This window comes from Coregonus clupeaformis, chromosome 6 (assembly GCF_020615455.1).
Source record: "Coregonus clupeaformis isolate EN_2021a chromosome 6, ASM2061545v1, whole genome shotgun sequence".
NCBI classification, from domain to species: domain Eukaryota; kingdom Metazoa; phylum Chordata; class Actinopteri; order Salmoniformes; family Salmonidae; genus Coregonus; species Coregonus clupeaformis.
This window is the reverse complement of record NC_059197.1, coordinates 11,423,971-11,439,659: the sequence shown is the minus strand read 5'-3', so window position 1 is coordinate 11,439,659 and position 15,689 is coordinate 11,423,971. Positions and strand designations below refer to the sequence as shown.

The window sequence follows — 15,689 nt, the reverse complement described above, 5'->3', positions numbered from 1 at the left end:
GCCGCTTGCAGAGACTCCTCATTCCACCCACTCTCCACAGCCAACGTCTTGAACTCGATCACGAAGTCGGCCACGCTCGCAGTTCCTTGGTGAAGCGAAAACAGGCGCCTAGCTGGCGTCCCTCCCTCGGACGGAATGGTCGAAAAAGCTTCCTCATCTCGGCCGTGAACCCCTGGTATGAAGCCATGCAGGGGTCTTGTCGTTCCCAAACGGCTGAAGCCCACTCCAGCGCTCGACCACGCAGCAACTCAATCACAAAGGCTATCCTAGCCTTGTCTGTGGCATAAGAGTAGGGCTGTAGATCGAACACTAACCCACACTGCATAAGGAAAGAACGGCATCTTCCCAGCTCCCCCTCATATTTATCCGGCGTCGGCACCTTGGGCTCACGGAAGGACACCGCTCCAGACGCGGCAGGCGAGATGGGTGAAACCGGTAGTGGATCCTCCACCGGAAACTTGCGCTGGTTCTGGACCTCCGTCAGACCGGTAGAAAGGTTCCGAACTGCCAACGCGATCTCCTGTAGCTCCGTGCTATGATGGCCCAACATCTTCTCCTGATGGGTAATGGCATGGCGAACAGAGTCCAGGTCCGCTGGGTTCATTACTGGCCGGATCGTTCTGTCACGAGTTACAAAGCCAGAACCCAGAAGCAGACCAGGACAAGGTAAGTTGAAACGAAGGTGAGTGTTTATTTACAAAGTCAAGAGTGATGCTGAATAATCCAGGGAACAGAGCGGGCGGCGTTGATTAGTTGTTGGGGGTGCAGTGGTTGATCCAATCATGGCTCGCAGCCGCCGACCACCAGGCAGAGGTTGGATGAAGGTTCCGGACGAGTGACTGCAGATGGAACAAAACGGAGGTAAGTAAACAACCAAACCAACAAGGTGCAAAACAACAAAACTAACGCTAGAAGCTCTAAGACTGATACTCTGGTAAACCTACTGTTCATGGCTAACGATCCGGCAGGGAATGGATGTTAGGCCAGAGCCTAAGAAGGGTGATGATCAGGACCAGGTGTGCAGATTGCTGATGGGATGCAGGTGCGGAAATCAAGAGAGCTCCCCGGAGCGTTCCAGAACCCTCGGGAAACTGGAGATCACGAGCAGAAAAACTAGTCCACAGACAGGACCCGACTCAGACTGCCGGGATCGTTACACACTGGAATTGTGATATAGTGAATTATAAGTGAAATAATCTGTCTGTAAACAATTGTTGGAAAATGTACTTGTGTCATGCACAAAGTAGATGTCCTAACCGACTTGCCAAAACCATAGTTTGTGGAGTGGTTGAAAAACTAGTTTTAATGACTCCAACCTAACTGTATGTAAACTTCCGACTTGAACTGTAATTATTCGATAAATAATAGGCATCACAACAATGAAAGGCACATCACGACAATGTGCAATGCCAATATTCGGCTGGAGTAAAGCTCGCCTCCTTTGGACTCTGGAGCAGTGGAAACGTGTTCTCTGGAGTGATGAATCATGCTTCACCTTCTGGCAGTCCGACGGACAAATCTAGGTTTGGCGGATTCCAGGAGAACGCTACCTTCCCATAGTGCCAACTGTTAAGTTTGGTGGAGGAGGAATAATGGTCTGGGGCTGTTTTTCACGGTTCAGGCTCCTTAGTTCCAGTGAAGGGAAATATTAACGCTACAGCATACAATGACATTCTAGACGATTCTGTGCTTCCAACTTTGTGGCAACAGTTTGGGGAAGGCCCTTTCCTATTTCAGCAATGACAATGCACCCGTGCACAAAGCGAGGTCCATACAGAAATGGTTTGTTGAGATCGGTGTGGAAGGACTTGACTGGCCTGCACAGAGCCCTGACCTCAATCTCATCTAACACCTTTGGATGAATTGGAACGCTGACTGCGAGCCAGGCCTAATCGCATAACATCAGTGCCCAACCTCACTAATGCTCTACACGTTATTCAGAGCCCAGTCTGCTGATAGAATGCCGGTTTGTGAATTCTCAGTGGAGAAGTGCAACTGAAGCACGGAATTTGTCTGATGTCAAGCAGCAATTACAATAAGATGCATTTTACATCTGCGTTTACAAAACACAGCAATATATTTCTTATGCGTTGTATATTTTTTTCCTGCGTGAAAAACGCAGATTTCTGCATGTTTGAGACGTCAAAGCCCTTTGGATGAGTTATTTGTACAGCTGCCACTATCTTGATTTCCTTGTGTTTTTTTCTCCTCTCTGTTCTCTGCCCCTCTTCTCTTCTCCTCTCCCCTCTTCTCCCAGCAGCCACAGCGTGTACCCTACACATGCTGCCTCCAGAGCCAGTACTGTTCTCCCTTCAGACAAGAATGCATCAAAACTTTGTTCATTTGCACAATGTCTCTCATTCACATTCGCTTGTAAATGTCCAAACTCACCCAAAATTACATTAGTTTGCTCCTACCTATATATGTATAACTGTATGAGCTGGATTAGCTGTCTTTGCAATTCGTTTATTTTCGTTTGTGCTTGCTAGCATATTTAGCTAGCAGCCTCCATTGAAATTCGCTATTGCTTGTTCTAATTTTGTTAGTAATCTGGTAATAGATTGCACTTTTTGGCGCCCCCTTGTGTACTAAGCCGTTAATACCGTATATCCCGGTATGAGAGAAGGACGGTATGACGATATGAAAATCCAACCCTAATGTTGATTATATGTTTCACCTCGGTACTAATGGCATCTAAATGGAACCATGGCATTGGTCTATAATAACTGCTCCTTTGTGTACATAGAGATGTATCAATAATTCTTCATTATCATTTGTGTGCCATATGAAGGTGGTAACATTGCAATATTCAGTCAGACCTAACAATTTTCAGTTTGTCGATCTATATCTTAGTCATCAACATAACAGATCCTGGACCAGTTATTGTGAGGAAACAAGGAGGAAATGTTAAAAAAGGGAATATGCTGGAGTGTCTAGTCTTTTCTGTCTTTCATGTATTGGCACACAAAAAAGTCAGGACAACAGTTGGAAAAAGTTGGATCAATAGAATATGCAGTCCACTAAAATTAAATCCACATGACCTTGTGCTCCCTCTTGTGGAGACACATTGCATCATGAAACCACAAACAAGTGTACATCGTAAATGAAAGAGGTCGCACCCCGGTAAGCGGTGGACCCATAGAGTTGCTTGCTAGTAAAAGGTGGATGGAACAACTGCCCTAGATCCCCGGTTAGGGGGAGGTGACTCAGTAGGGGGCAAGGGTAAAGAACACAGGTTTATTGCCAGCCGCAATACACACCAGCATTACAGGAGAATAGGAGTGATAGTGATACATGTCATAGATATGTGATGTGTGTGTGGTATTCTGTAAGAAGACAAATAGGAAGATGTATTACACAGTGATATAGCTATAAAGATGTAGCAACAGAAATGGCATGATAACATAGCAATGACAATGCTACAATGATAGCTAATAGGATTAGCATTGTAATGACATGGCTATAAATGTGCTGTAACAATATAAGGCTAAGCAACAGTAGGAGTAATAGCAGCAAGGCTAATAGCATAGCAGCAATGGGAGTAATGCACTGTACATAGGCAACAGGCAATGGCTAGGGAAGCTAAGCACAATCGCAGCTAAATATTAGCAACAGGCTAATAGAGAATGCAGTAGACACTAAGGCATAATGGTTACAAGCATACATTAGCGGCTAGACTAACATACTACAGACAATTAAGGAAAGGATAAGCAAATAGCTGGGAGGCTAATAAGCTAGTAGGAAAATGATATAAGCTAACATAATAAACAGTATAAGATAACATAACAGTATAAACGCCATACGTAGTTGGCACAAGTTCGCATACATGTTAGCATTCCGGTTAGCATGCTACGTGGCTAATTAAGCTAGCATGTTAATATAAACAAGGCTATGGGGGCTGCCATCTTGGAAAAGTAACATGACAATAGGAACTGGAAGTGGCAGCATTATTGGATGCTAATTACCTCATGGCAGGTGGCCAACTTAGGCCTATAGGTTTTAATGGCAAGTAGAGTAACTATTGTCCCAACAGTAACAGTACTCATAGCTCGACCATAAAGCTATTAAATGTACATACAGGTGAAATATTAACATAGTTACACCCAACAACAACAATAAATAGTATGAAAAATGTATGCACTCACTAAAACTGTAAAGTCGCTCTAGATAAGAGTGTCCGCTAAATGACTAAAATGTAAATGTAAAATGTAGTAATGGACTTATGACATTGTAACACACAATATGCACATAAGATAACTGTAAAGGCACTCTGGCTCCACAAAGTCCACTTACTCTGGGCAGTGATGCACAAACACTAAAGGTGTTCAGAGGTTGTAGCAAGAAAGGTGTCCACAGGTGGTAGTCCAAGGATGGGAGAAGTCCAGAGGTGAAAGTAGCAGCACAGAGATACAGGAGCATGCACTCTCTGTGCAGCTGTAGGAAACTGAGGTCAGAGCAGCCTAAACTGGTCAAAACCAGGTAATTGCCTGCAACTGACTGGCTAGATATGTCTGGTGATTCTGATCACCAGATGTCAACCAATCAGAGGTCAGTTGAAAAAGGTCAGGGTCAGAGTGTTCTGAAGCCAGACACCTTGGCACCGAAAGGAGGAGAGTGTCAGAGTGTGCTGCAGAAACTGCTATGTTTTGGGGGAGCCTCAGGGGTTTTCCACAGTAAACTCTTAAGTACTGAAACACAACCATCATCACAGGCCTAATGGACTTTATGGGGAGAGTAAAACTGGTTTCACGATACATTGAGAAAATTAAGGATACATTGCAACGTTTTTTTAAAGATGATTTTTTTTTTTGAAGTTGGTGTACAAAACCGAAAGTAAAAGATGCAAAACCAAAACTTAAAGACGGGAAACATAGAAATAGTGCACATAGAACAGTTCTATCGCTTCTTCTCAATGAAAATGACAGATCTATAACTCACATTTCGATGTGAATTTTGTCACATCGCCCAAAAAGTTACATATTGCAGCTTTAAATTAACAGTGTTGTCTATATGCAGGCAAACCATGCCGGACATTTTGTAGCCTGTGTCCCTCCAGTCAGGAGCTGTCATTCCAGTCCCATCCGGGAAGCCTGTGCTGATGTTGCCCCATCGCTCCTGCCTTGGTGGTGCTCAAGTCCATGAACCTGTGGCACAGGGTTTCCACTGTGGCATCAGCACAAAAGCATTTATCAAACGGGTTTGGCAGGAACATGGGAAACAGTGGCATCGTAGAGGTCGGCCGTGGCACAGGCAGCTACGCAGATGGATCAGCTGACTCAGGATCCAGTTCAGCCCGTTTGATGATGACAGACAGGGCATTGAAAAGGGAGTAGGTACAGCATACCCCCAGGAGCATGAGGAGGCAGTTTGAGAGTGACCGAATACACAGAGGGCCTCCACCCCTCTTTCCTCTCCTCCACCCTCGTGTTGGTTGCCGTTGCCCCCTAGCCTGATGTTGTGTGTTCTCTTTCGGTGGTACCATCGCATGAGGAAACCCAAAAATGGTGATGACCCTATCCTGGAAAAGGTTGAAGAAGAGAATGGTGGCAGAGCAGCCCAGCAGGCCGTAGATTACCAGGAGGACTTTGCCCTCTGTTGTGGATGGGGCCGTCATCCCAAAACCTGTCCGAGAGGGAATTAGAAAGAGAGACGGAGAGTGAGAGTTACATCTGTCAGAGAAATCAAATTTCAGACATGATCTCTGTTATTCCGTCAGGTCATTTTGATAAGATTTTGAAACTTAATCTCAGAAATCACACTATTCCAATCAGCCGTGTAGAGGCAGTTGTTGGAGTCAGAGGTCAAAGAATGTCAGGGTTGTGTCATTGTATTTAATCATCAAACATAAAAGTCAGAGCTTCTTACATCATACAGGAAGAGGCTGTGTGGTCCACTTGAGAACGATGTGATTAACTGAGAAGGTGTCCAAGGAGTCGGACCATCTCCCACGACAAGAGCCTGAAAGGAAACATATGAAAGTTGCATTTTCTTGCTCACCTTCTTCTAATTTCTTGCCAAGTTCTCCCCCAAATAGTTTATTGCCAAGTTCTCCCCTAATAGTTTCTGCCACATGTTTCCATTACGAGCAATTTTTTGGCTTCAATCACCTACACATCAGCGGCAGGAATTCTCGAGGTTAGACCACTGGGCCTCGAATACTGGAGCTGATAAGGTGAAAAAACAAGCAAATGATGTTGTTGTACCCTTGAGAAAGGCACTTAGCCCTAATTGCTCCAGGGGCGCTATACAAAGCCGACCCTGGCCGTGACCCCATTGCCTGCGGGTGTCTCAGAGGGCATGGGAATGTGCAAAAAAAACACATTTCCATTACACACTTGTGTGTAACAGGACAAATAAAAGCACCCACTGCCAGGGATTACCTTATGGAAGAGAGGAGGGAAGGATACCGCTCCAACAGACCCACAGATGATGCAATCTCTATTGCACTCCACGCTGTGCTTTCCCAACTAGACAAAAGGAACACCTACGTGAGAATGCTGTTTGTTGAATACAGCTTAGCATTCAACACCATAGTGCCCTCAAAGCACATCACTAAGGTAAGGACCCTGGGACTGAACACCTCCCTCTGCAACTGGATCCTGGACTTCCTGACGGGCCGACCCCAGGTGGTAAGGGTAGGCAATAACACATCTGCCACGCTGATCCTCAACACAGGGGCCCCTCAAGGGTGCATGTTTAGTCCTCTCCTGTACTCCCTGTTAACTCATGACTGCATGGCCAGGCACGACTCCTACACCATCTTTAAGTTTGCCGATGACACAACAGTGGTAGGCCTGATCACCGACAACGACGAGACAGCCTATAGGTAGGAGGTCAGAGACCTGGCCGTGTGGTGCCAGGACAACAACCTCTCCCTCAACGTGATCAAGACAAAGGAGATGATTGTGGACTACAGGAATAAGAAGAGGACCGAGCACGCCCCCATTCTCATCGATGGGGCTGTAGTGGAGCAGGTTGAGAGCTTCAAGTTCCTTGGTGTCCACATCACCAACAAACTAACATGGTCCAAGCACACCAAGACAGTCGTGAGGAGGGCATGAAAAAACCTATTCCCTTTAAGGAGACTGAAAAGATTTGGCATGGGTCCTCAGATCCTCAAATGTTTCTACAGCTGCACCATCGAGAGCATCCTGTCTGGTTGCATCACTGCCTGGTATGGCAACTGCTCGGCCTCCGACCGCAAGGCACTACAGAGGGTAGTGCGTACGGCCCAGTACATCACTGGGGCCAAGCTTCCTGCCATCCAGGACCTCTATAACAGGCAGTGTCAGAGGAAGGCCCTAAAAATTGTCAAAGACTCCAGCCACACTAGTCATAGACTGTTCTCTCTGCTACCGCATGGCAAGCGGTACCGTAGCGCCAAGTCTACCCCCCAAGCCATAAGACTTCTGAACATCTAATCAAATGGCTACCCAGACTATTTGCATTGCCCCCCCACCCCTCTTTTACGCTGCTGCTACTCTCTGTTTATTATCTATGCATAGTCACTTTAATAACTCTACCTACATGTACATATTACCCCAATTACCTTGACTAACCGGTGCCCCCGCACATTGACTCGGTACCAGTACCCCCTGTATATAGCTTCACTATTGTTATTTTTACTGCTGCTCTTTAATTATTTGTTACTTTTATTTCGTATTATTTTATATTGTATTTGTTTGTGATTTTATTTGGTGTTCTTTCTTAAAACTGCATTGTTGGTTAAGGGCTTGTAAGTAAGCATTTCACTGTAAGGTCTACACCTGTTGTATTCGGCGCATGTGACAAATACAATTTGATTTGATTTGATCATGCAGCTTTACAATGAATTGAAAATAAAAACAATTGCCCAACGTTTAGAAAAACTAAAGTTACATTAATAACTCTAAATTAAGCATATAGGAATACCTATTTCTTTGTTAACCGCTCATCACAGAATAGCCGCATGTGCGCACTCCCTCAAATCCTTTGTAGAAAATATCCTTCCTTCATACTATAAAATAATGCCACAGAATTCTAAGCAAATCTTGTCTGCTAAATGAACTAGTGTAGCCCACAGCCATAGCCAGATAAGGATCTAACATTTACATTTGACATTTTAGTCATTTTAGCAGACGCTCTTGTCCAGGGCGACTTACAGTTAGTGAGTGCATACCTTTTTTTTTCATACTGGCCCCCCGTGGGAATCGAACCCACAACGCTGCCGTTGCAAGCGCCATGCTCTACCAACTGAGCTACACGGGGTCTCAGAGTATAGTAGTCTGTTCTTCTGAAATGGACTACATTTTCTTCATATCATGTTTCTTTAGACCTGTCTAAAATAAATCATGGTTTTATTGTGAAGGTGTAGGCTATATTACATGGATTTATTATACTTTTTAAAATGTAGATTTCCAAAGGTCTGCATCAGTGGCTTGTAGGCAATGTGTGGAAGCCAGGAGATGTTAAATGTGTTTATGTTAATTCACAGTCAATTACCGTGAGACCAACAGTTATTTGCTTGGCAATCACCGGCTGACGAGATTTCGTGACCGCCACAGCCCTAGGTAGACCTCTTTGGGGTTCTATGTAGAACCCTCTGTGTAAAAGGTTCTACATGGAACTCAAAAAGGTTCTACCTGGAACCAAAAAGGGTTTTTCAAAGGGTTCTCCTATGGGGACAGCCGAAGAACCCTTTTAGGTTCTAGATAGTACTTTTTTTCTAAGCGTGTAGAGAACAATATATACTTCGTTAATCCTGCATTCAATACTAATTTCAGTTCAATAATGTTTTTCTGTGATACAATGAAGGCAGAATGTAGTTCAGATAGAGTCTGGTCAACCGTGGAGGCAATAGCATACACAACAGTATCATCGGCATACAGTGCAGGTTACACTTTTGTTACAGACAAGTCGATATTGTTCATGTAAAAAGTACAGGACCCAGAATCGACCCCTGCGGGACACCTTTCGTGATATCCAGAAAACCTAATTTAACACCATCAGTAGATACACATTGAGTTCTATCTGTCAAGTAATTTTTAAACCAGTTACATGCAGCCTGGTCTAGGCCAATTGAGGAAAACCTCAGAATTAGAAGTGAGTGATCAACAGTATCGAAAGCCTTTGACAGGTCAATGAATAGGGCAGCACAATGTTGCCTTTTATCCATACAGTTAACCACAACATTTATAACTAGAGAAGCAGCAGAGATAGCGCTATGACCTGGTCTAAAACCCGACCGATGTACATTTTAGAATACATTTCAAAGATAAGAAAGATCTTAGCTGAGAATTAATCAAGGATTCTAACATGTTAGCTAGGCAAGAAAGTTTAGAAATAGGGCAATAATTATTTAGGCCACAAGGGTCACCACCTTTGTGAAGGGGGAGTACATGATGGCACTCAGCACTGGACAGGGTGTGTGTTGAAGGGCCTACATCATTACATACCTAATGTACCAAGCATTATGTAAGCAGTTATCTTATTCAGGTCTTACACTGGCTCAACCTGTACCTGACCTCTAAATAGCATGATTATGAGAGGGAGCTATAGAGAGAGGGAGAGAGGTGAGGGCAACACAGTGAAGGATTATGGGTGAGTGTGTGTGTTAGACTGTCAGGGTCTCAGGGCCACACCAGCTGATAGCTAGGCCTATTAACCTGGCCAAGAAGAGCCTCACTTTACCAATGGCAACAGAACAGGCATACCTCATTTGAATCTGTACTTAAGCTAGATGGGTTATGTTGTTGCACACAATGAACCTTGCTTCTCAGCTTCCATTTCCAAAATTCAGTCAGTACACAATTATGACATCACAATATCCCTCCACCTGCGGTGTCATGTAAATATCTTCCCACTCTGAGACTTCAAAGTCCTGTTCTCCATTGTGATGTCATAATGACACTTATTTTCTTCTCTGTTCACTTTAACATTAAGCAAGCAAAGAATATTCCTCATCATCATATTATTCCTCAAGTAAACTTCAATATCAATAGTGACAGCTTTATGTTAGCTTTTTTTCATGGCATTTCATTTAGCTTCTCAATGTGTGGGGTAACAAATTACATTATTGAAATGAATCATACGCCAACAAACCATCTTGGCTTGAACTCACTCACAGTAGGCTTTCATATTAATATGAATTCACATCAAAATGAAAATGTATAACAATAACAAGAACTCTGAGACAATGGCAGCTTAATTCTCCCATCTGAGGACAGTGACCAATCATTACATAACTCACTCACTTTGTCTGTGTGTGTAGAGATGGTCAATTTGCTAAGGTCGCGGGACAAGGACCCTGACCTGCTGTACGTGATGACGTTTCTGGTCTCTGAGGACATACCTGGCCTGCCACCAGGGGGAGGAGTCACCAGCAAGGAAGTCACTCACAACTCATCATTCAGAGTTCAAAAAGCGACATAGAGGCCTAGATGTGTGTGACTGAATAGGAGTAATTTTGTATATTAAATGTTCATAATTTGTCATAACTTGTTCTCTTTTTCATTTGCAGAAGAGACTGTGTAATCTCTGCATATCAGAAGTTTGTAACGCCCTTCAGATCTCAGGAACCAATGGTAGGAAACGGCCAAACATAGGTCACACATTCTTGCACCATATCTCACCAAACACATAAGTGCAAACTGGACTACAAAGTAACTAAGTTACTGTTTTTCACTGACACATCATTGACTTGTCGCATTCCAGGACATCGGAGGATCTGAAGAGTCCCCGCCGCGCCCTCCTATTGGCATGCTTCATCCCCACGGCGATGGCCGCGTCAAACACCTCCTTCAGGTTCTTCTGGCTGTGCGCCGAGCACTCCAGGTACGCCACGGCGCCCACTTTGTCCGCCAGGGAGTGGGCGTCCACCTTGGCCACGGGCCACTCCCTCCGGCAGGCCAGCTCGATCAGCACCTTGACGTGCTTGCGCAGGTCACACTGGGTTCCCACCAGCAGCATGGGCGCGAGTGGGCAGCGGCGGCGGATCTCGGGGACCCACTTCTCCCAGACGTTCTGGACGAAGGCAGGGCTGACCACACTGAGGAGGAGGGAATCGGTGCGCGAATAGCAGAAGTGACAGAGCTTATCGAATTCATCCTGAGGAGAGAGAGAGAGAGAAGGGACATGGGGGGTTAGTGAGAGGTTGGCATTCAGCAGTAACAACACAGGGACAGTCTCATTATATGTGAACCCAAACAAATGGTGAACTGTGTATCTTGAAAAACATTGACAAACACAAGTGTAGAAGGGGAAAAAAGCGTATGGGAGAAGTTGTTTAGGCAACTATATTTCCCCAAAACTGTCTGTTTATAGAAGACTGAAGACGACAGATGGAGAGTGGATAGATCAGCAGTGAGCATAAGAAATTCTAAAATTTCTGCTGGATACTGGAATTAATCGTCTTTAGGTTTTGCAGATCCAAGCACGGATTATGTTATATAAAATCCATCAAGGTATTACAAACATTTTCCAAAGCACCTAACCTTTGTGATTGTCACGAATTCCGCCGAGACTGCTCCTCCTCCTTGTTCGGGCAGGCTTCGGCATTCGTCGTCTCTGCTACCGTTTGATGTTCTCTATGTTTGTTTGGTTTTGTCTGTTTGGTGCACCTGTGTCTTATCCTGTCCTGATTATGTCACCTATAAGTTTCCTTTGGTTTTGTTTGTAGTTGTGTGTTGTTGTACGCCTGTCCGTTGGGGTTTTGGATTTTGCTATCTTGTTATTAAGTGTATTGACGCGCTGTTTGCGCATCGCTTATGTTTAGTGTTTTACGCACTGTTTTGCGTATCGCTCGCCTCCGTTGTTTGAGGCCCTTTATTTTTTTATTGTCATTTTCTGACAAGTAAAGTCTGTTTGGACTAAGCTTCTGTGTCCTGCGCCTGACTCCAACACCACATCCACCTCAAAATACTGACAGAACAACACACCATTCATGGAGTCAGCAGGAGCAAGCGGCGGCACCGAGTTGCTGGAGGATCGGGTCAGCTGCCAGGACGCCAGGATCCAGCAACTCAGCTCCGCCATGCAGGAAGTCATGAACACCCTGCGCCGATGGGAAAGGGGAGGCGTGCCCACACCTCCTCCTACAGTACCACCACCATCGGCCAGTCCCACCAGACTGGTTCCGGAATCCAGTGGGATTCGGCTCTCGCTCCCGAGGGCGTATGATGGCACAGCAGCCGGGTGTCAGGGGTTCCTCCTGCAGGTGGAACTCTACCTGGCCACCATACATCCGCCGCCCTCGGGATACGAGAGCGTGTCCGCCCTCATCTCCTGTCTCTCCGGCAAGGCGTTGGAGTGGGCCAACGCCGAATGGAGGGGAATAGACGCCGCCACCATCAGCTATGCGGAGTTCTCCCCTGAGTATGAGGATTTGGCACTCGTGTTCAGCAAGACGAGGGCGACACGATTGCCACCTCATAGGCAGGGAGATTGTGCGATAAACCTCCAGACAGGGGGCATGTGTATCCTCTGTCTCAAGAGGAGACGGTGGCTATGGAGACATACATAGCTGAGTCCCTGAAACAGGGATACATACGGCCCTCCACTTCCCTCTGCGTCCTCAAGTTTCTTTTTTGTGAAAAAGAAAGATGGAGGTTTGCGCCCGTGTATTGATTATCGTAGTCTCAATCAGATCACTGTGAAATACAGTTACCCTCTTCCTCTGATTGCGAGTATGACTGAATCATTACGCGGGGCGCGGTTCTTCACAAAACTGGATCTCAGGAGCGCTTATAACTTGGTGCGCATTAGGGAGGGGGATGAATGGAAGACAGCATTTAGTACCACCTCAGGTTATTATGAGTATCTTGTCATGCCATACGGGTTAATGAATGCTCCTTCAGTCTTCCAATCATTTGTGGACGAGATCTTCCGGGACCTGCATGGGCAGGGAGTGGTAGTGTACATTGACGACATATTAGTGTACTCTGCTACACGTGCCGAGCATGTAGCCCTGGGACGCTGAGTGTTGGGTAGACTGTTGGAGCATGACTTGTATGTCAAGGCAGAGAAATGTCTGTTTTTCCAGGAGTCCATCTCCTTCTTGGGTCATCGGTTGTCCGCGTCAGGGGTGAAGATGGAGATTGACCGTGTGTCAGCCGTGCGTAACTGGCAAACCCCAACCACTGTGAAAGAGGTGCAGCAGTTTTTGGGTTTTGCCAATTACTACCGGAGGTTTATCCGGGGTTTTGGACAGGTAGCAGCTCCCATTACTTCCCTGCTGAAGGGGGGCCCGGTGCGTTTGCAGTGGTATGCTGAAGCGGACAGGGCGTTTTGTAAACTGAAAGACCTGTTCACCTCGGCTCCGGTGCTGGCGCACCCGGACCCCGCTTTAGCGTTCCAGGTAGAGGTGGACGCGTCAGAGGCCGGTATTGGGGCAGTACTGTCGCTAAGCTCCGTCCCTGCGCTTTTTATTCTAAGAAGCTCAGCCCGGCGGAGCGTAATTATGATGTAGGGGACAAGGAGCTGTTAGCCGTGGTTCAAGCCCTAAAGGTGTGGAGGCATTGGCTTGAGGGGGCTCAACACCCTTTTCTCATTCCGACCGACCATCGAAACCTGGAGTACATCTGGGCAGCTAGGAGATTAAACCCTCGTCAGGCTAGGTGGAACATGTTCCTGACCCGGTTAGTTTTTAAGATCACGTACATCCCAGGGTCCCAGAACGGTAAGGCAGACGCCCTGTTCCGGCGGTATGACACAGAGGAGAGGTCCATTGAGCCCACTCCCATACTGCCGGAGTCTTGTCTGGTGGCACCGGTGGTATGGGAGGTCGATGCGGAAATTGAGCGGGCGTTACGCACCGACCCTACTCCCCCAGAGTGTCCAGTGGGTCGGACGTACGTGCCGCTCGAGGTCCGTGATCGGCTCATTTATTGGGCTCATACGTCACCCTCCTCTGGACATCCAGGTATTGGCCGGACAGTGCACTGCCTTAGTGTTAAATACTGGTGGCCAACATTGACTAAGGACGTGAGGGTTTATGTCTCCTCCTGCTCGGTGTGCGCTCAGTGTAAGGCGCCTAGACACCTGCCCAGGGGGAAGTTACAACCCCTGCCCGTTCCACCATGGCCGTGGCCTCACCTCTCGGTGGACTTTGTCACGGACCTTCCCCCCTCCCAGGGGAATACCACTATTCTGGTCGTTGTGGATCGGTTCTCTAAGGCCTGTCGTCTCATTCCTATGCCGGGTCTCCCTACTGCCCTACAGACGCTGAGGCTTTGTTCATCCACGTCTTCCGGCACTACGGGGTTCCCGAGGATATAGTGTCTGATCGGGGTCCCCAGTTCACCTCTAGAGTCTGGAGGGCGTTCATGGAACGCTTGGGGGTCTCGGTTAGCCTTACCTCGGGTTATCACCCGGAGAGTAATGGGCAGGTGGAGAGAGTAAACCAGGATGTGGGTAGGTTTCTGAGATCCTATTGCCAGGGCCGGCCGGAGGAGTGGTCGGGGTATATCCCCTGGGCAGAGATGGCTCAGAACTCTCTCCGCCACTCCTCTACTAACCTGACCCCTTTTCAGTGTGTGTTAGGTTATCAGCCGGTTCTGGCACCATGGCATCAAAGCCAGATCGAGGCTCCTGCGGTGGATGAGTGGTTTTGGCGCTCGGAGGAGACGTGGAACGCTGCCCATGTCCATCTGCAGCGGGCCATCCGCAGGCAGAAGGCGAGCGCCGACCTCCACTGCAGTGAGGGTCCAGTCTACACCCCTGGAGATCGAGTCTGGCTCTCGACTCGAAACCTGCCCCTTCGCCTGCCCTGCCGGAAGCTTGGCCGGCGGTTTGTGGGGCGATTTAAAGTCCTGAGGACTTGCAACTGCCCAATGACTATCATATTAACCCCTCATTCCATGTGTCTCTCCTCAGGCCGGTGGTAGCTGGTCCACTCCAGGAGAGTGAGATAAGGGAGACCCCTCCGCCCCCACTGGACATCGAGGGGGCTCCGGCGTACTCAGTACGGTCCATTGTGGATTCGAGACGTCGGATGGGGGGTCTACAATATCTCGTGGAGTGGGAGGGATACGGTCCGGAGGAACGGTGCTGGGTGCCTCGGAGGGACATTTTAGATCCATCCCTCCTGACTGAGTTCCATCGTAGTCATCCTACGTGCCCTGCTCCACGTCCTCCTGGCCGTCCCCGAGGCCGGGGTCGGCGCACGGCTGGAGCCGCGCGTCAAGGGGGGGGGGGTACTGTCACGAATTCCGCCGAGACTGCTCCTCCTCCTTGTTCGGGCAGGCTTCGGCGTTCGTCGTCCCCGGAGTACTAGCTGCTACCGTTTGATGTTCTCTATGTTTGTTCGGTTTTGTCTGTTTGGTGCACCTGTGTCTTATCCTGTCCTGATTATGTCACCTATAAGTTTCCTTTGGTTTTGTTTGTAGTTGTGTGTTGTTGTACGCCTGTCCGTTGGGGTTTTGGATTTTGCTATCTTGTTATTAAGTGTATTGACGCACTGTTTGCGCATCGCTTATGTTTAGTGTTTTACGCACTGTTTTGCGTATCGCTCGCCTCCGTTGTTTGAGGCCCTTTATTTTGTATTGTCATTTTCTGACAAGTAAAGTCTGTTTGGACTAAGCTTCTGTGTCCTGCGCCTGACTCCAACACCACATCCACCTCAAAATACTGACAATGATGTATTTCACTTCAAGGTTCACACACAAACAAACCAGTTTCACAACAACACATTTCAGTAATCGCTTTATAGGTCA

The 15,689-nt window shown here is 47.1% G+C and overlaps 1 protein-coding gene across 1 annotated transcript in view; it reads right to left on the bottom strand.

Moving 5' to 3' along the window:
• Positions 1-4,569: 4,569 nt before the first annotated feature.
• LOC121568446 overlaps positions 4,570-15,689 on the bottom strand; it is a 47,726-nt gene continuing 36,606 nt past the window's right edge. Inside the window, exons 5-7 of the mRNA XM_045220929.1 lie at positions 10,668-11,271; positions 5,480-5,622; positions 4,570-4,593 (exon numbers count right to left, since the gene is read on the bottom strand). Coding sequence (XP_045076864.1) covers positions 4,570-4,593; positions 5,480-5,622; positions 10,668-11,271 — 771 coding nt within the window. The remainder of the gene's footprint in view (positions 4,594-5,479; positions 5,623-10,667; positions 11,272-15,689) is intronic.